Here is a 23,635-nt window from a genome sequence, read left to right on the forward strand (position 1 = left end):
ACCCATGTTGGTGGTGCGTTACAAAGTTATTTCCCTCCAGATGCTCTACGAGACTTTTCCTCACGATCTTCTCCATCACCTTGCATGGTATACAAGTTAGGGAAACTGGCCAGTAGTTCAGTGCCTCTTGCCTGTCACCTTTCTTGTATATTGGGACTACGTTAGCTGTCCTCCAACTTTCTGGTAAGTCTCCTGTTTCCAGTGATCTGTTATACACCATAGAGAGTGGCACACATAGTGCTTCTGCACCTTCCTTTAGTATCCATGGTGAGATTCTGTCAGACCAACAGCCTTTATCACATCCAGCTCCAGCAGACACCTTTTGACCTCATCACTGGTGATGTCCAATTCCTCCAAGGTTGCTTGGTTTGCCTTCTCCTCATTTAATGCAGGGGCTTCTCCTTGTACTATTGTGAAGACCTCCTGGAATCTCTTGTTGAGTTCTTCACACACCTCCTTGTCATTCTCTGTGTATCTGTTCTCCCCTTTTCACAGTTTCATCACCTGTTCCTTCACTGCTGTTTTCCTCCTGATGTGTCTGTGTAGCAACTTTGGTTGGGTCTTGGCTTTACTCGCTGTCATTTTCAAACTATCTCTCTGCTTCCCTCACTCTGAGGTACTCATTTCTGGCCCTCTGGTATCTCTCCCTGCTCTCCGGTGTTCTGTATTTCTGTAGTTTCTCCATGTTCTTTTACTCAGTTGCTTTGCTATCTTGCATTCCTGGTTAAACCATGGGTTTTTCTGTTGTTTTTCGTTTTTCTCCTTTTGGACGGGGATAAACCTGTCTGCAGCTTCCTGGCACTTCTGGGTGACAAAATCCATCATGTCCTGCACATTCTTGCCTCTAAGTTCTGTTTCCCATGGTATTCCCCGAGGAAGTTCCTCATCTCGTCATATTTTCCTCTTCGGTAATTTAGTCTTTTTCCCTCCAATCCCATCCTTGGATAGGTTATCCCTACTTCCACCAAGTACTCAAAAGTCAGTACACTGTCGTCACTCATTCCTATGGGGCTTCAACTTTGACTTCCCTTATTTCTGACTCATTCAGTGTGAATATCAAGTCTAGCTGGTTCATCATTGCCTCTCACTCTTGTGGGTTCCTTGACATGCTGGCTCAGAAAGTTCCTTGTTGCCACTTCCAAGAGTTTAGCTCTTCACGTATCTGCACCGCCATGTGGGTCCCCATTTTCCCAGTCTAGTTTTCCATGGTGTAAATCGCCCATTGTTAAGAGTCTTGAGCCATTCCTGCAGGCTACTGAAGCTGTTCTCTCTATTATATTAATGGTTGCCATGTTGTTCCTATCAAACTCCTGTCTAGGTCTTCTGCATTTAGGGGAGGGTTGTAAATGACTGCCACTATTATTATTATAGTTCCTGTTATATAATCTCTTAATCCGTCACAGTTCAGAATTTCCATCTCATCAAAACTCCAGTCCTTCCTTATCAGCAGGGCCACTCCTCCACCTCCTCTCCCTTCCCTCTCTTTCCTTACTATATAGTAGTCCTTTGGAAACACAGCATCTGTTATGACTCCTGACAATTTTGTTTCCGTGAGTCCTATTACATCAGGGTTTTCTTCTTCTGCCCTTTCTGCCAGTTCACTTGCTTTTTGCTGGCTTTCTTGCCAGTTCACACTTGTGTGTGTGTGTGTGTGTGTGTGTGTGTGTGTGTGTGTGTGTGTGTGTGTGTGTGTGTGTGTGTGTGTGTGTGTGTGTGTGTGTGTGTGTGTGTACTCACCAGTTTGTACTCACCTATTTGTGCTTGCGGGAGTTGAGCTCTGGCTCTTTGGTCCCGCCTCTCAACTGTCAATCAACTGGTGTACAGGTTCCTGAGCCTACTGGGCTCTATCATATCTATACTTGAAATTCTGTATGGAGTCTGCCTCCACCACATCACTTCTTAATGCATTCTATTTGTCAACCACTCTGACACTAAAAAAGGTCTTTCTAATATCTCTGTGGCTCATTTGGGCACTCAATTTCCACCTGTGTCCCATAGTGCGTGTGCCCCTGGGGTTAAATAGCATATCCTTATCTACCATATCAATTCCTTTGAGAATCTTGTATGTGGTGATCATGTGCCCCCCTAACTCTTGTCTTCCAGCGACATGAGGTTTAACTCCCGTATTCTCTCCTCGTAGCTCATACCTCTCAGCTCGGGTAGTATTCTGGTGGCAAGCCTTTGAACCTTCTCTAGTTTAGTCTTATGCTTGACTAGATATGGACTCCATGCTGCAGCCGCATACTCCAGGATTGGTCTGACATATGTGGTATATAATGTTCTGAAAGATTCCTTACACAAGTTTCTTAAGGCCGTTCTTATGTTAGCCAACCTGGCATATGCTGCTGATGTTATCCTCTTGACATGAGCTTCAGGGGACAGGTCTGGCGTGATATCAACCCCCAGGTTTTTCTCTCTCTCTGACTCTTGAAGTAATTTATCTCCCAAAATGTACTTTGTATCTGGTCTCCTGCTTCCTACCCCTATCTTCATTACATTACATTTGCTTGGGTTAAACTCTAACAGCCATTTGTTCGACCATTCCTGCAGCTTGTCCAGGTCTTCTTGAAGCCTCAAGCTGTCCTCCTCTGTCTTAATCCTTCTCATAATTTTGGCGTCGTCAGCAAACAAAGAGAGGAAAGAGTCTATACCCCTCTGGGAGATCATTAACGTATATCAGAAACAGGATAGGTCCAAGTAGAGAGCCCTGTGGGACTCCACTGGTGACATCACGCCAGTCTGAGGTCTCACCCCTCCTTACCTTGAGGTTACCTTGAGGTGCTTCAGGGGCTTAGCGTCCCCGCGGCCCGGTCGTCGACCAGGCCTCCTGCTTGCCGGACTGATCAACCAGGCTGTTGGACGCGGCTGCTCGCAGCCTGACGTATGAGTCACAGCCTGGTTGATCAGGTATCCTTTGGAGGTGCTTATCCAGTTCTCTCTTGAACACTGTGAGGGGTCGGCCAGTTATGCCCCTTATGTGTAGTGGAAGCGTGTTGAACAGTCTCGGGCCTCTGATGTTGATAGTTCTCTCTCAGAGTACCTGTTGCACCTCTGCTTTTCAACGGGGGTATTCTGCACATCCTGCCATGTCTTCTGGTCTCATGTGATGTTATTTCTGTGTGCAGGTTTGGGACCAGCCCCTCTAATATTTTCCACGTGTAAATTATTATGTACCTCTCCCGCCTGCGCTCAAGGGAGTACAGTTTTAGGCTCTTTAGTCGGTCCCAATAGTTTAGATGTTTTACTGAGTGGATTCTAGCAGTAAAGGATCTCTGCACGCTCTCCAGGTCAGCAATTTCTCCAGCTTTGAAAGGTGCTGTCATTGTGCAGCAGTACTCCACTCTAGAGAGCACAAGCGTTTTGAAAAGTATCATCATCGGTATAGCATCTCTAGTGTGAAAAGTTCTTGTTATCCAACCTGTCATTTTTCTTGCAGTTGTGACGGCTACTTTATTGTGTTCTTTAAAGGTAAGGTCTTCCGACATGAGTACACCCAGATCCTTTACATTGCCTTTTCGTTCTATGTTATGATTTGCCTGAGTTTTGTACGTGGTTTCCGTTTTTATATTTTCATTTTTTCCATAGCGCATGAGCTGGAACTTATCTTCGTTAAACACCATATTATTTTCTGTAGCCCATAGAAAGACCTGATCTACATCTGACTGGAGGTTCGCCGTGTCCTCTATGTTGCCTACTCTCATGAAGATCCTAGTGTCATCTGCAAAGGATGATACAGTGCTATAGGTTGTGTTCTGGTCTATGTCCGAAATGAGGATGAGAAAAAGTACTGGAGCAAGCACAGTGCCCTGGGGGACTGAGCTCTTCACGGTTGATGGGCTGGATTTTATTTTGTTGACTATTACACATTGGGTTCTGTTGGTCAGGAAATTGTAGATCCATCTGCCTATTTTTCCGGTAATTCCTTTTGAACGCATTTTATGTGCAATAACACCATGGTCACATTTATCAAATGCTTTTGCGAAATCTGTGTAAATTACATCCGCGTTATGTTTGTCTTCCATAGCATCTAATGCCATATCATAGAGGTCCAGCAACTACGACAGGCAAGAGCGCCCTGTTCTGAAACCATGTTGTCCGGGGTTATGGAGATGCTGTGATTCCATGTATTTTGTGATCTTACTTCTTAGCACTCTCTCATAAATTTTTATGATGTGCGATGTTAGCGCTATCGGTCTGTAATTTTTTGCCTCTGCCTTATTTCCTCCTTTATGAAGTGGTGCTATCTCTGCTGTTTTTAGTATATCAGGAATAACGCCAGTATCTGGGCTTTGTCTCCACAGAATGTGGAGGGCCTGCGATAGTGTTTTTTTACAGTTCTTGATGAATATGGAGTACCAAGAATCCGGGCCTGGTGCAGAGTGCATAGGCATACTGTTTATGGCTTCTTCAAAATCCAGTGGGGATAGGGTGACGTCTGATATATGATTTGATGTTGGTATCGTATCCATGAAAAATTCATTTGGGTTATCAATCTTTAGTGTGTTTAATGGCTCGCTGAAGACAGAGTCGTACTGCGTCGTCAGTAGCTCGCTCATTTCTTTGTTGTCATCGGTGAAAGTCCCATCTCCCTTTCGCAGGGGCCCGATACTAGATGTGGTTTTTGATCTTGATTTTGCATAGGAGAAAAAATATTTCGGATTTCTTTCTATTTCACTGATGGCCTTTTGCTCTCTTTGCCTCTCCTGGGTTTTGTATGATTCTTGTAGCTTCCGTTCAATTGTTTCTATTTCTCTTCCTAACCTTCTTCGCCGTTCTTGAGATAGGGTGCGACTCTCAAGTTGTTCCGCGATTCGTTTTCTTCGCCTATATAGGGAACGACGTTCCCGTTCCAATCTGCATCTCTTTCTCTTTTTTCTTAGAGGTATGCGGTTTGAACATATTTTTAGTGCTACTGAGCTTATTTTTTCCAGGCACTGGTTCAGGTTTGCATTTTCTAGCTGTTCTTCCCAGTTTATTTCTGTGAAGTCCTGGTTTATTTGCTCCCAGTTTATCTGTTTATTATTGAAGTTGAATTTGCTGAAATCTCCTCCACGGGGAATCTGGACTGGTTTTGAAGGTCTACTCCCCATGGTTGTCATAACTTCAATTAAGTTGTGATCTGAGTAACAGGTATTTGTAATCATTATGTTCCTGATCAATTCATCATTATTAGTGAAAATGAGGTCCAGCGTGTTCTCCTTCCTAGTTGGTTCTACTATTTGCTGGTTTAAGTCAAACCTGTCGCACATCCGTAGCAGGTCATTTGCATGTGCCTGTTCATTTAGGCTACTTCCTGGTATTCTTCATGATATTACTGTATTAGCCAGGTGTTTCCATTTCAGGTGCCGTAGGTTGAAGTCCCCAAGCAGGATGATGTTCGGAGCTGGATTTGTGAGGTTTTCCAAGCAGTGTTCTATTTTCATTAGTTGATCTTTAAACTGCTGAGGGTTTGCCTCCGGTGACTTATATACAAGGACAATAACTACATTTAAAATCTCTATTTTGATTATCAGCACTTCCACCATATCATTTGTGGTGTTTAGCAGCTCAGTACAGATGAGTGTGTCTTTGATGTAGAAGCTGACCCCACCCTGAAGCCGGTGTTTCCTATCACATGTGAAAAGATTGTACTCTGAGATCCATATTTCACCATCATGGTAGTCCTTTGTGTGGGTTTCTGTTAGGGCTGCAAACACTGCATTTGCCTCATGAAGGAGACCATCTATAAATTGAACTTTGTTGGTTTTGCGTGTTTTTATACCCTGGATGTTGGCAAATATAAATGATATTATCGTGTTAGTGGAAGTGCTGGAAGCCTTACCTGGTGTTAATATCTGAGGCTCTGGTAAGGAGGCCACTGTGTTTGCGTCCAAGGTGTGTCGTTTTGGAAGTGATTCGTCCAGTTTTGGTAGTAGGACGGGTGTTGTCTGGTGTAGTAACTGTGTGCTTGTTGGTAATTTGAATTCCAGTCTTGTGGGTATCTCCGTTCCCCTCTGTAATCCTGTAGTGGTTCCATCTGACTGTTCCTCTCTCTTATATTTACTACTCTGTTTCTGCCTTCCTCTAAAAAATTTCCAGTAGTGTCATATTGATCTTCCCGTCTATAACGCTCTGTACCTCTCACATGGAATTCCGGACACTGAAGATTGTAGCATTTTTTTGTCCCTAATAAAAAATTGACATAATTTAGGGTGGAAGTATCTACACCCTGTTCCAAAACGGCATGTACCCCTCGCCAACATGTTCCTGCATTTTCGAGGATGCAGAAAATGGCATTTTGCTCCTAATTTTCCATATTTGCATATTCCTTTAGCGTAGAATTTGCGCGATGTGTTCCGGTTTTGCGTTTTTTAAGGTATTTATATCTGTGACTGTCTTGTCTACCTCTTTATTGGAGCCATCTCCGTTTTTCGTCCCAATACCTTCATCTATGCACTCTGTCTCACTGTTGCTCTCATCGTTTATATTACCTGGCTCTGTAATATTGCTGTTATTTTGTACCACAATACCCTCTTCCTCCACACTACTGCTGCGGTTCTCTAAACTATCTGTTCCTGAGTTTTGGTCGTTATCCAATGTTGACTTTTCCCAGTCCGCATATATCACTGGTAGCCTGTCTGTGAATGATAATCTCTGTGACTCGGGAATGTTTTTCATCAGTTTAGTTATGTTCTCTAGCATGAAATTGTCATCTTTGCAAACCCAGTAAATTCCTTGCCTTTTTATGCATCCTGGAGCTAATTCTGTACAGCCGAGGTGAAATCGTATGTTACAGATGCAACACGTTACGCCTGCATTCCGTTTTCCCAGTACTCCCGAACACTCGCCACACCTCTCCATTGTCTGGTGTATTGTGTTGTATTTGAGAGTCACTGTACGGATCACTTGTTGATATCAGTCCTTTTAACTCTTTATAAAATTATATGTATATATATTTATATGTTTAATATTTATATTATATGTGTACCGTATATTAGTAATATTATGTATGTTATTTTGTTCAAACTTTACGGCAGGTACTTAGCGTAGGGTAGCGAAGCTGGTCCCCGGTGAATACAGGTGACCTCTTGTTGTCCCAGGTTGATGTCACCAGTTTCCAGTTACCCGATTTATAACCACTGATGCCGCCTCTTGCCACTATTCTATATTTATAATATTCTATGCACGATTTTCCTTCACTTCCAACTTATATGTTGTTGTGATACCCGTTCCACATCAGTGTTCCACGAATCACCGTTCACTATTTTTTTTTCCTAATACACGCATGTACACAAACTCTCCCTTCCCTCTCCTTGCGTCTTTTCCTTGCATCTGCTGCCCTTACTATCTCGTCTCTGGTCGTGACCCTCTGAACATATACATCTTTGTAGTTCCTAGCATACCTCAGTTTGCTCTTCTTTACTAGGATGTCCTCTTTGATGACCTCGCTCTTGAATACTACCTTGATCAATCGCTTTTTGTCTCTGTTGTACTGGCCAATCCGGAAAAACTGTTCTATGTCTCGTTCAGCCCCTTCCATTCCTATCTCCTTTAATATCCCTGCCACTGTAGCTTTGTCTTTAGTCCTCGTTTCCTCCCTTGTGGAGCCCTCTTGTTCCTTCACATCTACCACTACTACAGCTCTTTTCCATTCCATTAGCTGACTTGTGCATCTAGCTGCCTCCTGTGAGGTTGCAGCTTTCATTACAATTTCCTTGACTGTGGACATTGCTCCTGGGCGCTTCAGGATTTCAGCAAAAGTTAGACCAATTGTAGGGATCCCTGCCATTGCTACATCTTCTGGTATCTGGGGATTGGTCCCCTGGGCCAAAGTCTGATGAGGGCCTTTTTTAGGTTTTTTATCTCCTCTTCCACTGCACTTAGTTCTATCTGCAGCTTACAAATAGTTTCCCTCAGGTCCTTCAATTCCCCACTGATTTCCATCCATGCCTTAGCAATCATCTCCATGTATGACTCGTCCAGTCCCTCTCCTCCAGCTTTGTTCTGTTGTCTTACCATCCCGCTTGACCTGTGTGAGTGTGTGTGTGTGTGTGTGTGTGTGTGTGTGTGTGTGTGTGTGTGTGTGTGTGTGTGTGTGTGTGTATGTGTGTGTGTGTGTGTGTGTGTGTGTGTGTGTGTACTCACCTAGTTCTCACCTAGTTGTGTTTGCGGGGGTTGAGCTCTGGCTCTTTGATCCCGCCTCTCAACCGTCAATCAACAGGTGTACAGATTCCTGAGCCTATTGGGCTCTATCATATCTACACTTGAAACTGTGTATGGAGTCAGCCTCCACCACATCACCTCCTAATGCATTCCATTTGTTAACCACTCTGACACTAAAAAAGTTCTTTCTAATATCTCTGTGACTCATTTGGGCGGTCAGTTTCCACCTGTGTCCCCTAGTGCGTGTGCCCCTTGTGTTAAATAGCCTATCTTTATCTACCCTATCAATTCCCTTCAGAATCTTAAATGTGGTGATCATGTCCCCCACTAACTCTTCTGTCTTCCAGCGAAGTGAGGTTTAATTCCCGTAGTCTCTCCTCGTAGTTCATACCACTCAGCTCGGGTACTAGTCTGGTGGCAAATCTTTGAACCTTTTCCAGTTTAGTCTTATCCTTGACTAGATATGGACTCCATGCTGGGGCTGCATACTCCAGGATTGGCCTGGCATATGTGGTTTACAAAGTTCTGAATGATTCTTTACACAAATTTCTGAATGCCGTTCGTGTGCTGGCCAGCCTGGCATATGCCGCTGATGTTATCCTCTTGATATGTGCTGCAGGAGACAGGTCTGGCGTGATATCAACTCCCAAGTCTTTTTCTTTCTCTGACTCCTGAATTATTTCGTCTCCCAAATGATACCTTGTATCTGGCCTCCTGCTTCCTACCCCTATCTTCATTACATTACATTTGGTTGGGTTAAACTCTAACAACCATTTGTTCGACCATTCCTGCAGCTTGTCTAGGTCTTCTTGAAGCCTCAAGCTGTTCTCCTCTGTCTTAATCCTTCTCATAATTTTGGCGTCGTCAGCAAACATTGAGAGGAATGAGTCTTTCTTCTTCTTGATAGTAGGTGCAGTTTGCATGAAGGGTTTGTCCTCCCGATGACTGCACCAGTACAGATGTTGGTAGAGGCGTTTATGTTGAAGATGATAAGAGTTTCAAAAGTGCTTGTTGCGTTGTGCTGTAGACAGAGGAGCGGCGACTGAAACAGAGGTGTGTGTTAGAGGGAGACTTGCCGCACCGTAGGACGGTGTGTTGTGTTCAAGGCGTCAGCTGATCCTTGGTACTGGGACGAGGCATTTGCATTCTGTGTTTAGCTGTTGGTGGCGCCAGGTATAAATGTGGCGCGGGTCAGATGTGACCCAATTTGTTGGTCGACTGGAGATATTTAGCCAGTGCCTCGACTATTTGGTATTTTTCTTGTAACGAGTGGTCACCGCCTCCTAATATATGCTCGATGGTAAAGGGTATTTTAAGTGAGATAAGTACTTGTTTGAAATTTACTCTGGCACTATAATGTCGGAAGCAGTGAAGGAGATAGTGTTCGACTGTTTCAGGCACCTGACAGTGTATGTAGAGTTCGTTGATGTCTGTTCTGTACTTAGAGCTGTGTGCTGCTAGTGTGGTGTGTCCCAGCCTTAATCTGGTCATCGCTCTATCAATTTCTCTGCTTTAATATCTGACATGTTTCCAAGCTTCCCATTTCTTTTTTATGGACCCATAGCACAAAGGTGAGCATAACGTTTTCCATTTCGTCGCAAAATCTTTGGTGATGGTATTTTTGAAGGCTCCTTTACGTGCAACATGGGGCATTGGATGACGGGTAATGTGAGGTGTGTTGTGCATTGCTTTGGCTAGTTGGTCTACTAGTTTATTATGGAGAATAGCACAATGCGCTGGGACCCATTGGATAGAGGTATCATTACCGTTTAATCGATGTTCATGAAGAAGTTTAAGACATGGGTAAACAAACTCCTTTCACGTTGTTGATGAGTATGTAATGGCTTGAGTCTTTACCCTCCGGGAAATCATTTACGTATATCAGAAACAGGATAGGTCCAAGTATAGAGCCCTTTGGGACTCCACTGGTGACTTCACGCCAATCTGAGGTCTCACCCCTCACTGTAACTCTATGCTTCTTATTGCTTAGGTACTCCCTTATCCACTGGAGCGCCCTACCAGTTACTCCTACCTGTTTCTCCAGCTTATGTATCAGCCTTTTATGGGGAACTGTGTCAAAGGCTTTCCGACAGTCCAAAAAAATGCAGTCTACCCATCCTTCTCTTTCTTGCTTAATCTTTGTCACCTGATCGTAAAATTCTAATAAGCCTGTAAGGCAAGATTTACCCTCCCTGAACCCATGTTGATGGGTTGTCACGAAGTCTCGTCTCTCCAGATGTGTTACTAGGTATTTTCTCATAATCCTCTCCATCACCTTACATGGTATACAAGTTAAGGACCTGTAGTTTAGTGCCTCTTGTCTGTCACCCTTTTTGTATATTGGGACTACATTAGCCGTCTTCCCTATTTCTGGTAGGTCTCCCGTTTCCAGTAACCGACTATACACTATGGAGAGTGGCAAACAAAGTGCTCCTGCACACTCTTTCAATACCCATGGTGAGATTCCGTCCGGCCAACAGCTTTTCTTACGTGCAGCTCCAATAGGTGCTTTTCTCTGAATACTTAATTGAATCTTAATTTTGTTACCCTATTAACGTAGCTTCCTGCTCTGAATACTTAACTACATCATTTACACAGGGATTACATACACATATGTGTGTGTGTGTGTGTGTGTGTGTGTGTGTGTGTGTGTGTGTGTGTGTGTGTGTGTGTGTGTACTCACCTAGTTGTGTTTGCGGGGTTGAGCTCTGTCTCTTTGGTCCCGCCTCTCAACCGTCAATCAACAGGTGTACAGATTCCTGAGCCTATTGGGCTCTATCATATCTTCACTTGAAACTGTGTATGGAGTCAGCCTCCACCACATCACTTCCTAATGCATTCCATTTGTCAACCACTCTGACACTAAAAAAGTTCTTTCTGTGGCTCTGTGTATATCTAATATCTCTGTGGCTCATTTGGGCACTCAGTTTCCACCTGTGTCCCCTTGTGTGTGTGCCCCCTGTGTTAAATTGCCGGTCTTAATCTACCCTATCAATTCCCTTTAGAATCTTGAATGTGGTGATCATGTCCCCCCTAACTCTTCTGTCTTCCAGCGAATTGAGGTTTAATTCCCGTAGTCTCTCCTCGTACCTCATGCCTCTCAGCTCGGGAACTAGTCTGGTAGCAAACCTTTGAACCTTTTCCAGTTTAGTCTTATCCTTGACTAGATATGGACTCCATGCTGGGGCTGCATACTCCAGGATTGGCCTGACATATGTGGTATACAAAGTTCTGAATGATTCTTTACACAAGTTTCTGAATGCCGTTCGTATGTTGGCCAGCCTGGCATATGCCGCTGATGTTATCCTCTTGATATGTGCTGCAGGAGACAGGTCTGGCGTGATATCAACCCCCAAGTCTTTTTCTTTCTCTGGCTCCTGAAGAATTCCCTCTCCCAGATGATACCTTGTATCTGGCCTCCTGCTCCCTACACCTATCTTCATTACATTACATTTGGTTGGGTTAAACTCTAACAACCGTTTGTTCAACCATTCCTTCAGTTTGTCTAGGTCATCTTGAAGCCTCAAAGAGTCCTCTTCTGTTTTAATCCTTCTCATAATATTAGCATAGTCCGCAAACATTGAGAGAAATGAATCGATACCCTCCGGGAGATCATTTACATATACCAGAAACAAGATAGGGCCGAGTACAGAGCCCTGTGGGACTCCACTGGTGACTTCACGCCAATCGGAGGTCTCACCCCTCACCGTAACTCTCTGCTTCCTATTGCTTAGGTACTCCCTTATCCACTGGAGCACCATACCAACTACACCTGCCTGTCTCTCCAGCTTATGTACCAACCTCTTATGCGGTACTGTGTCAAAGGCTTTCCTACAATCCAAGAAAATGCAGTCCGCCCAGCCCTCTCTTTCTTGCTTAATCTTTGTCACCTGATCGTAGAATTCTGTCAAGCCTGTAAGGCAAGATTTACCCTCCCTGAACCCATGTTAGCGATTTGCCACGAAATCCCTTCTCTCCAAATGTGTTACCAGGTTTTTTCTCACGATCTTCTCCATCACCTTGCATGGTATACAAGTCAAGGACACTGGCCTGTAGTTCAGTGTCTCTTGTCTGTCGCCCTTTTTGTATATTGGGACCACATTCGCCGTCTTACATATTTCTGGTAGGTCTCCCGTCTCCAGTGACCTACTATACACTATGGAGAGTGGCAAGCAAAGTGCCTCTGCACACTCTTTCAGTATTCATGGTGAGATCCCATCTCGACCAATATCCTTTCTAACATCCAGATCCAGCAGGTGTCTCTTGACCTCCTCTCTCGTAATTTCGAACTCTTCCAAGGCCGCCTGGTTTACCTCCCTTTCTCCTAGCACAGTGACCTCACCTTCTTCAATTGTGAAGACCTCCTGGAACCTCTTGTTGAGCTCTTCACACACCTCTCTGTCATTCTCTGTATACCTGTCCTCGCCTGTTTTAAGTTTCAATACCTGTTCTTTCACTGTGGTTTTCCTTCTGATGTGACTGTGGAGTAGCTTTGGTTCGGTCTTGGCTTTGTTTGCTATATCATTTTCAAAACTTTTCTCTGCTTCTCTTCTCACCCTGACGTACTCATTCCTGGTTCTCTGGTATCTCTCTGCTTTCTGGTGTTCTGTTATTCCGGAAGTTCCTCCACGCCCTTTTGTTCAGTTTCTTCGCTTCCATACATGCCCTATTATACCATGGATTCTTCTGTTGCTTCTCGGATTTTTCCCTTTGGGCCGGGATGAACCTGTTTACTGCCTCCTGACACTTTTGGGTAACATAGTCCATCATACCCTGTACAGACTTATTTCTGAGGTCTGTGTCCCAAGGTATTTCACTCAGGAAACTTCTCATCTGTTCATAATTCCCCTTTCGGTATGCCAGCCTTTTGATTCCTAGTTCTTTTTTGGGGGAGATAATTCCTAGTTCTACCAGGTACTCAAAGTTCAATACACTGTAGTCACTCATTCCCAAGGGCGCTTTCATCTTAACTTCCCTTATATCCCACTCATTTAGGGTAAATATCGAATCAAGCATTGCTGGTTCATTTTCTCCTCTCATTCTTTTTGGTTCTTTGATGTGCCGGCTTAGAAAGTTTCTTGTTGCCACATCCAGCAGCTTAGCTCTCCATGTTTCTGGTCCTCCATGCGGGTCTCTGTTCTCCCAATCTATCTTCCCATGGTTGAAGTCTCCCATAATTAGTAGTTCAGATCCATTCCTGCTAGCTACAGAAGCTTCTCTTTCTATTATGTTAATGGTGGCCATGTTGTTTCTATCATATTCCTATCTAGGTCTTTTGCCATTTGGTGGTGGATTATATATGACTACGACTATAATTTGTTTCCCTCCATTTGTTATGGTATCTGCTATGTAGTCACTGAAACCTTCACAACCCTGAATAACCAACTCCTCAAAATCCCAGCCTTTTCTTACCAGCAGAGCTACACCACCCCCACCTCTTCCTTCCCTCTCTTTCCTCATAACATAATAGTCCTGTGGGAACACTGCGTTTGTTATCGTTTTCGTTAGCTTTGTTTCTGTGAGGGCCTATTATATCTGAGTTTTCCTCTAGTACCCGTTCTCCAAGCTCATTTACTTTATTTGTAATTCCATCTATGTTAGTGTACAGTGCTATGAGGCTCACTTTCTTCTGTCCCTTCTCAAATCGCCTCCTTGGTGAGTGTTCTGCTGGTGGGGGAAGCTGTTCCATGGGTGTGAGAACCTGTGAGGTGGATAACAGGGTCTCAGACGATACTGGGATGAGGGGCGGGGGATCCAGCGAAGGGGGAGGGACAGGGAGGGTATGGGATGAAAGGGGAGGGAGCACAGGAAGGAAAGGGGGGGGAGGGAGGACTCGGCAGGAGGAGGGGAGGGGTAGAAGGGTGGGGATTGGGTGTGGAGGGAGGGAGATTTGGCTGAACATTTGAGTGGGGGCAGGGAGGGTTTGGGGTAAGGGGGTTTTCTATGCAGAGGAGGGTGGCTGGGTTGTTCTCCCCTCTGGTGTTACTGGGTAGCTGGTTGTGGGTTGCCCCCTCGCCTCTGGAGGTGTTGTGTTGGGAGCTGTGACTTCTTGGTTTTCCCGTCTCGCCCTGTGCATCTTCCTTGCTTCTGCCGCCACGGCTCTTTCCTCCCTTGTCATGTCTCGCTGGAGGAATACATTTTTTAATTTTCCCACGTTTTTCAGGGAGCTCTTCCTTGATAGAATCTTCTCCTTTGTGCTCTCGTTTGCAAACACTATCTTTATCACTCGGTCTCGGTCTTTGTTGTACCAACCTAGCCTGAAAACTTTCTCAATGCTATGCTCAGCCCCTTCCATGTCTAGTGACTTTAGTACTTCATTCACTTCTTCTTTGTCCTTGTCATTCCACTCTGTCCTATTAGAGCCTTCCTGCTCTTTAACCACAACAACCTCTGATCTGTTCCTTTCCAGCAGTTGGGTAGTGGAGCGTGCCGCCTCCTGTGAGGTGGCTGCTTTCATGGCCACCTCCATCACTGCAGTCATTACTTCAGAGTTATTTTTTTTAGTATTTCTGCAAATGTTGCTTTTATTGTGGCATTTTCATCCAAAAAACTATTACCACCCTCTTCCTGGATGATTTTCTGAGTCTCAGCCTCAATACCATTCTCTTTGAGGGCTCTAATCTCCTCCTTTGCTGCTGTCAGCTCTCTTTTCAGGATGCTTATTTCGTTCTTCATTTCCTGCATCATTTGTTGCATCTCACACTTGATGTCCTCCAGACACTGGGCGAACATTTCCTTCATTTCGTCACCTTGACTCTTCCCTGTTCCCCTGGTACCTCTGGCTGTCATACTTGCCCCTGTTCCTATAGTTGTGCCTGATAGGATTTGTCAGGAGGGCAGAGTGGGATTGGGGAGGGAGGGGGAGAGAGAGAGAGAGAGAGAGAGAGAGAGAGAGAGAGAGAGAGAGAGAGAGAGAGAGAGAGAGAGAGAGAGAGAGAGAGAGAGAGAGAGAGAGAAAGGGAGTGATAAAGGGAGAGATAAATGGGTGGGTGGGGGCGATCCGACCCTTCCACTGAAGTGAAAAGAAAGTAGAAGGGGAGGGGGGGAGGAGATGGAGAGAGGAGGGAGGGAGAGAGAGAGAGAGAGGGAGGAGAGAGGGAGAGGAGAGGGAGAGAGATGGAGAGGGAGAGAGCGGGTGAGGGAGAGAGCGGGTGAGGGAGAGACGGGGTGAGAGGGAGACGGGGTGAGGGAGAGAGGGGGGGGAGGTGTGTGTGTGTGTGTGTGTGTGTGGGCAGAGAGAGGGGGGGGAGGAAAGAGAGAGAGAGAGAGAGAGAGAGAGAGAGAGAGAGAGAGAGAGAGAGAGAGAGAGAGAGAGAGAGAGAGAGAGAGAGAGGGGGGGAGGGTAGGGATGGCGAGGGAGGAGAGAGAGAGAGAGATAGAGAGAGAGGGGGGGAGGGTAGGGATGGCGAGGGAGGAGAGAGAGAGAGAGATAGAGAGAGAGAGAGAGAGAGAGAGAGAGAGAGAGAGAGAGAGAGAGAGAGAGAGAGAGAGAGAGAGAGAGAGAGAGGGAGAGAGAGCGGGAGAGAGAGAGTGGGAGAGAGAGAGAGTGGGAGAGAGAGAGAGAGAGAGAGTGTGTGTGTGTGTGTGTGTGTGTGTGTGTGTGTGTGTGTGTGTGTGTGTGTGTGTGTGTGTGTGTGTGTGTGTGTGTGAGTATGCTTAGATCACAAAAAAAACTTGATGAATAATGTGAAAATGTATAACCAAAAAGGAAAACAAAACATGAAATATATGAAAACTTTGGTGTCTTTCAACACATCTTCAAATTACTGCTACATCCAATAATCTAAACCAAATATGTACTTGAAGAAATTCTTTTAAGTCTCAACACCTCAAACGACTGATCTCTCTCACTTTCTGTCAAGTGAGTGAGTGTACGAATGGGCGTAATTCAGCAGTGGATATAACAGACTGGTATAAGAGGTGACCTTTAATGCCTATGTTGTGGTTAGGGTGGAAGGTCAGGCGATCATGTCCATTATTCATGGGGCTGTTATCTAGCCCAAGCTACGTTATTGGGGTAAAAAATTAAGATTCAATTAAGTATTCAGAGAGAAATTAACATATTCAAGGGCTTTGTAAAGTGGTTATTTCACACCTGGTTCTGAGAGACAGTTATTTCAATGTTCTTACTGAAAAAACCAACGGGAGCCCTAACCTAAGCTCCAGTTAATTTTCTCGTTGACATATATCACGTCGGTGTGATGTCTCTGTGTATATAAACTTTCTGTTGTCAACTTTGCATTATATTTGTGTTGCAACAATGATATATGAGAGCTATAATGTTGTCACACTCGTGAACGTGTTGCCCTCTTGTGCTCGTGTCGGTGTCGTCACAATTTGCTCAACACTTGTTGTTGTTGTTGTTGTTCACAATGTGTGTCGTACTTGTCGTTGTCTTTGACACTAGTTCTCTACTCATTGCTTTCAACTCATTTTCTTTGCACTTTTCGTTGTCTTTACACCTTGTTTTGTGTTGGTCGTTGTCTTCACAAAGTGTTATGTACTTGTCGTTGTCTTCACACAGTGTTATGTACTTGTCGTTGTCTTCACACAGTGTTATGTACTTGTCGTTGTCTTCACACAGTGTTATGTACTTGTCGTTGTCTTTACACAGTGTTATGCACTTGTCGTTGTCTTCACAAAGTGTTATGTACTTGTCGTTGTCTTCACACAGTGTTATGTACTTGTCGTTGTCTTCACACAGTGTTATGTACTTGTCGTTGTCTTCACACAGTGTTATGCACTTGTCGTTGTCTTCACAAAGTGTTATGCGCTTGTCGTTGTCTTCACACAGTGTTATGCACTTGTCGTTGTCTTCACACAGTGTTATGCGCTTGTCGTTGTCTTCACACAGTGTTATGCACTTGTCGTTGTCTTCACAAAGTGTTATGAGTGTTATGCGCTTGTCGTTGTCTTCACACAGTGTTATGCACTTGTCGTTGTCTTCACACAGAGTTATGCGCTTGTCGTTGTCTTCACAAAGTGTTATGTACTTGTCGTTGTCTTCACACAGTGTTATGTACTTGTCGTTGTCTTCACACAGTGTTATGTACTTGTCGTTGTCTTCACACAGTGTTATGTACTTGTCGTTGTCTTCACACAGTGTTATGTACTTGTCGTTGTCTTTACACAGTGTTATGTACTTGTCGTTGTCTTCACACAGTGTTATGTACTTGTCGTTGTCTTCACACAGTGTTATGTACTTGTCGTTGTCTTCACACAGTGTTATGTACTTGTCGTTGTCTTCACACAGTGTTATGTACTTGTCGTTGTCTTTACACAGTGTTATGTACTTGTCGTTGTCTTCACACAGTGTTATGTACTTGTCGTTGTCTTCACACAGTGTTATGTACTTGTCGTTGTCTTCACACAGTGTTATATCCATGTCGTTGTCTTCACAACTTATTCACAACCCGTTGTGTGTCTTGGCGAAAGATGCAAGTAATTTTATTGATTTAAATAACATATATAAATTTAATGAATAATTTTTGTTTAATATGAAAAACATACATTTATATTAATATAAAGTACATTTTACCTTCATCAACACCAAGACGCAGCGCCCACTCTCCCACCCAACATGACTACATAGGTATTAATAAATTACAGAACCCCTATTGACCCATGCGCCTCCCCCCATATAATATATATATAAATTATATATATATCTACTTGAGAATGGTCCAGGACGGACCGAAACGACGTCGTCCCTTCACCTTCTAGTGTGTGGTCTGGTCAACATACTTCAGCTACTATATTATATTTTATATATATATATATATATATATATATATATATATATATATATATATATATATATATGTATATATATATATATATATATATATATATATATATATATATATATATATATATATATATTTATATATATATATATATATATATATATATATATATATATATATATATATATATATATATATATATATATATATATATATAACTGAAAACTCACAACCCAGAAGTGACTCGAACCCATACTGCCAGGAGCAACACAACTGGTATGTACAGGACACCTTAATTCACTTGACCATTACCACTGGACAAAAACTGATGGTAGCCGACGCTATTTAGCCCATCAGCCCGTCGGCACTCTGATGGTAATCTTGGGCATAGCATTTTATTTTTTAATAAAAAATTTATATTTTTAATAAATGAAAGACATTTTATTTTATAAAATGCTATGCCCAAGATTACCATCAGAGTGCCGGCGGGCTGATGGGCTGAATAGCGTCGGCTACCATCAGTTTTTGTCCGGTGGTAATGGTCAAGTAGATTAAGGCGTCCTGTACATACCAGTTGCGTGAGTTTTCTTGTGAGTCAGTCTTGTGTTGACAATGGCTTTAACAGGCCGAAACGTTCACTTACTTTCTTATTTCTCTGTGGATTTTCTGCATATATATATATATATATATGTATATATATATATATATATATATATATATATATATATATATATACATATAAGTGTCGTACCTAGTAGCCATAATTCACTTCTCGGCCTACTATGCAAGGCCCGATTTGCCTAATAAGCGGAGTTGTTTTCTATGTTTTAAGTTTGTAATTCGGTCCTCTTGGCACGACTTAAGTTCCCTATTTCACCTGCTGGATCGTTACGAAAAGCTTGGAGACGAAAAAAGGTGAAAAATAGCAAATAAATGTACAACGAATACTTGTGATATGGTAAGTGTCAGTAACAGGATAACGTGGCAACTGGTAACTATCCTGTGGAATTTTATATTTAACAATTAAAGTAAATTTTAGTATGGTAAATGATTTGTCAATCAAAAGCGCAGGAAATCTTTTTACCCGGTACTCAATGTAAGAGAATAAGGGCAAGAAAATCCTACTAAATAAATGAAACTGAGTTTCTAAAACAAATGAAACATTTAATTGTTCCAAAAGTGAATAAGGTAGTCCAAGAATGTAGGCATACCTTGCCAAGTCTCTATAGGACAGAAGCAAGGGTTGTCCTACTAAATGAAATATGATACTTACAGAATTAGCGAACTTTGTGCTCTGAAAAAATACAGCTAATTCGCTACCTAAGTAAATATCATCATCTCTGACCGACGTGTAGGGGTGCGAGTGTCAACTGGTGACGAGAACTGCTGTTGAGGTCCCAACTCAGCAACGTAGTCCGTGCTAGAGGAACTATTGCCCTCTTTATCCTCCTTCCGTCGGATTGCACAAGATAGGGTGCTTTGACCCGAAGACAAACCAAAGTACCAGGGTACCCAAAATGATGATCTGTCTGAGATTGAGAAATATCCTAGGGACAGAAGGTGGAAAACACGAGTAATAACACGTATGGAGGGATGACCAATTAAGAGAATGACTGAGGCCTTCAGTCACCACGTAATCCAAAGTTATCCAACACTCAGCATATGCTACTCTCGGAATGCACAATACACACAGCACCATATAAATATTGAAAGTAATGAAAATATTGAAAAGCAACTGTATCAAAGCCAAGTACACTTACCACAAATTGACATTCTGGTACTAGTACCTGAGTGAAGCTCCTAGGACAGGCCCCCCCTTAAATGTGACGGGAAAGTGTAGGAGTGTAGATGTTCAGCAGTCCTCCAATGGCAGGTGTCAATGCCTAGTCACACTTACAAAAAAAAAAGATAAGACTGCTTGCCTGTTTATCTGTGGTAAAGTAAGGGAAGACACGCAAAACACATAGTACGAACAATGAAACTTTAATTAATATAGAAAACAAATTATAAACCAAGACAATACCTTGGCTATGTACAGTGCAAACAAACAAGTCAAAAACATATAATATAAATTAATAATAGGGATGAAGTTACTCTACAATAATATAAATACACAGTGAAAAATAATCAAGTGCTGAGAATATGGCGCTAGCTGAGAAACATCCACCTGATACACAACGTATATCAGTTAGTTGTTCACTGCTTGAGAACACAAGGATATTCTGACTTCAATTGCTGGTTCAAGCCCAGATATCGACTCAGGTAGAGGGCGCTGAGGTGCAGAAGTGCAGGTGTGCAGTCGGCGAGTCACCAATCAGGAGTAGGTAGGCTGGGAAGGGAAGTTGGCTGGTTGATGACGAGCCGGCGTGGAGGGAGTGGAGTAGGGGGTGAGTCTTGGGTACGTTTTGCCTCCTGGTCAAAACGTTTTGTGCTACTGGTAGACGTATCTTGAAGGTAGCACCGTATTGCTGTGTAATATACATAACTTGATGTAGAGAAGAGCAGGCTCAATCTCTCTTGAAAGAGATAATCGTCACAATATATATATATATATATATATGAAAATGAAAACTCACACCCCAGAAGTGACTCGAACCCATACTCCCAGGAGCAACGCAACTGGTAACTACAGGGCGCCTTAATCCACTTGACCATCACGGCCGTCAAAGGAAGTGATAGCCGAGGCTATTTGAGCCACTTCCCCGACGGCAACTCGGATGGTAATCTTGGGCATAGCATTTCACCAAATCACCTCATTCTTTGGGGAACACGTGAGGAACACAAATGCAAACAAGCCTGAATGGTCCCCAGGACTATATGCGAATGAAAACTCACACCCCAGAAGTGACTCGAACCCATACTCCCAGGAGCAACGCAACTGGTAACTACAGGGCGCCTTAATCCACTTGACCATCACGGCCGTCAAAGGAAGTGATAGCCGAGGCTATTTGAGCCACTTCCCCGACGGCAACTCGGATGGTAATCTTGGGCATAGCATTTCACCAAATCACCTCATTCTTTGGGGAACACGTGAGGAACACAAATGCAAACAAGCCTGAATGGTCCCCAGGACTATATGCGAATGAAAACTCACACCCCAGAAGTGACTCGAACCCATACTCCCAGGAGCAACGCAACTGGTAACTACAGGGCGCCTTAATCCACTTGACCATCACGGCCGTCAAAGGAAGTGATAGCCGAGGCTATTTGAGCCACTTCCCCGACGGCAACTCGGATGGTAATCTTGGGCATAGCATTTCACCAAATCACCTCATTCTTTGGGGCACACGTGAGGAACACAAATGCGAACAAGCCTGAATGGTCCCCAGGACTATATGCGAATGAAAACTCACACCCCAGAAGTGACTCGAACTCACTTCTGGGGTGTGAGTTTTCATTCGCATATAGTCCTGGGGACCATTCAGGCTTGTTCGCATTTGTGTTCCTCACGTGTGCCCCAAAGAATGAGGTGATTTGGTGAAATGCTATGCCCAAGATTACCATCCGAGTTGCCGTCGGGGAAGTGGTTCAAATAGCCTCGGCTATCACTTCCTTTGATGGCCGTGATGGTCAAGTGGATTAAGGCGCCCTGTAGTTACCAGTTGCGTTGCTCCTGGGAGTATGGGTTCGAGTCACTTCTGGGGTGTGAGTTTTCATTCGCATATGGTCCTGGGGACCATTCAGGCTTGTTTGCATATATATATATATATATATATATATATATATATATATATATATATATATATATATATATATATATACATATTTATATATATATATACATATTTATATATATATATATATATATATATATATATATATATATATATATATATATATATATATATATATATATATATATATATATATATATATTATTAAATATGACCGAAAAAGTAACATTAATAATTCTAACACGAATTTTCTCAATCTTTCGTACATTACGCTTCACTGTTGGAGGTAAATAAAAAATCACTTCTCCAAAATTCATTTTTATTTCTAGTCTGACGCGACATGGGCGCGTTTCGTAAAACTTATTACATTTTCAAAGACTTCACAAATACACAACTGATTAGAACTTGCGTTTCTCTGATTTTATATCTACATTTGAGTGAGGTGGGAAGGGTGATGTGGCATTAACACAAGACAGAACAATAGGGGATATTAATAGGGTATTAAAAGTATCAACACAAGACAGAACAGAAACAATGGGTATTGAATAGAAGTGTTTGTAGAAAGCCTATTGGTCCATATTTCTTGATGCTTCTATATTGGAGCGGAGTCTTGAGGTGGGTAGAATATAGTTGTGCAATAATTGGCTGTTGATTGCTGGTGTTGACTTCTTGATGTGTAGTGCCTCGCAAACGTCAAGCCGCCTGCTATCGCTGTATCTATCGATGATTTCTGTGTTGTTTACTAGGATTTCTCTGGCGATGGTTTGGTTATGAGAAGAGATTATATGTTCCTTAATGGAGCCCTGTTGCTAATGCATCGTTAAACGCCTAGAAAGAGATGTTGTTGTCTTGCCTATATACTGGGTTTTTTGGAGCTTACAGTCCCCAAGTGGGCATTTGAAGGCATAGACGACGTTAATCTCTTTTAAAGCGTTCTGTTTTGTGTCTGGAGAGTTTCTCATGAGTAGGCTGGCCGTTTTTCTGGTTTTATAGTAAATCGTCAGTTGTATCCTCTGATTTTTGTCTGTAGGGATAACGTTTCTATTAACAATATCTTTCAGGACCCTTTCCTCCGTTTTATGAGCTGTGGAAAAGAAGTTCCTGTAAAATAGTCTAATAGGGGGTATAGGTGTTGTGTTAGTTGTCTCTTCAGAGGTTGCATGGCGTTTCACTTTCCTTCTTATGATGTCTTCATCGAAACCATTGGAGAAGCCGTTGTTGACTAGGACCTGCCTTACCCTAGATGGTGTAAGCCATGGGTTCTCCCCTAGGTGTCCTGTTTGCGAACTTCTAGATGGGTACCATCGAGCAAAAAGTCTTAGTCGACATGAACTTGAAACCGGCCGTATACTGCTGGTATGTTGACGACATTTTTACACAGGTACCTGATGTCAGACATCTGCAGGAGCTGAAGGAAGCATTTGAGTGGAATTCTGTGTTGCGTTTCACTTACGAGATGGAAAAGGATGGGATGCTGCCCTTTCTAGATGTAACAGTCATGGAAAGGAGCGGAGGTTTCCACACTGCAGTTTACACTAAGGAAACAAACATTCAGGAAAACTTTGCCTATTAGGCAAATCGGCCCTTGCATAGTAGGCCGAGTGCAACGTTCTGGCTACTAGGTACAAGATATATATATATATATACATATATATATATATATATATATATATATATATATATATATATATATATATGTCGTACCTAGTAGCCAGAACGCACTTCTCGGCCTACTATTCAAGGCCCGATTTGCCAAATAAGCCAAGTTTTATTGAATTAATATATTTTCTCTAATTTTTTTCTTATGAAATGATAAAGCTACCCATTTCATTATGTGTGAGGTCAATTTTTTTTTATTGGAGTTAAAATTAGCGTAGATATATGACCGAACCTAACCAAACCTACCTAACCTAACCTAACCTATCTTTATAGGTTAGGTTAGGTTAGGTAGCCGAAAAAGTTAGGTTAGGTTAGGTTAGGTAGGTTAGGTTGCCGAAAAACAATTAATTCATGAAAACTTGGCTTATTAGGCAAATCAGGCCTTGCATAGTAGACTGAGAAGTGCGTTCTGGC

General features: G+C 42.9%; 1 protein-coding gene across 1 annotated transcript; it reads right to left on the reverse strand.

Annotated features, from left to right (window-relative positions):
* Positions 1–16,483: 16,483 nt before the first annotated feature.
* LOC138350238 (uncharacterized) lies at positions 16,484–17,527 on the reverse strand. Its single transcript, XM_069300591.1, has one exon. The coding sequence runs from the start codon at positions 17,525–17,527 to the stop codon at positions 16,484–16,486; it is 1,044 nt and encodes a 347-aa protein (XP_069156692.1).
* Positions 17,528–23,635: the final 6,108 nt, after the last annotated feature.

The sequence above is a fragment of the Procambarus clarkii genome, chromosome 44 (assembly GCF_040958095.1).
Source record: "Procambarus clarkii isolate CNS0578487 chromosome 44, FALCON_Pclarkii_2.0, whole genome shotgun sequence".
NCBI lineage: Eukaryota > Metazoa > Arthropoda > Malacostraca > Decapoda > Cambaridae > Procambarus > Procambarus clarkii.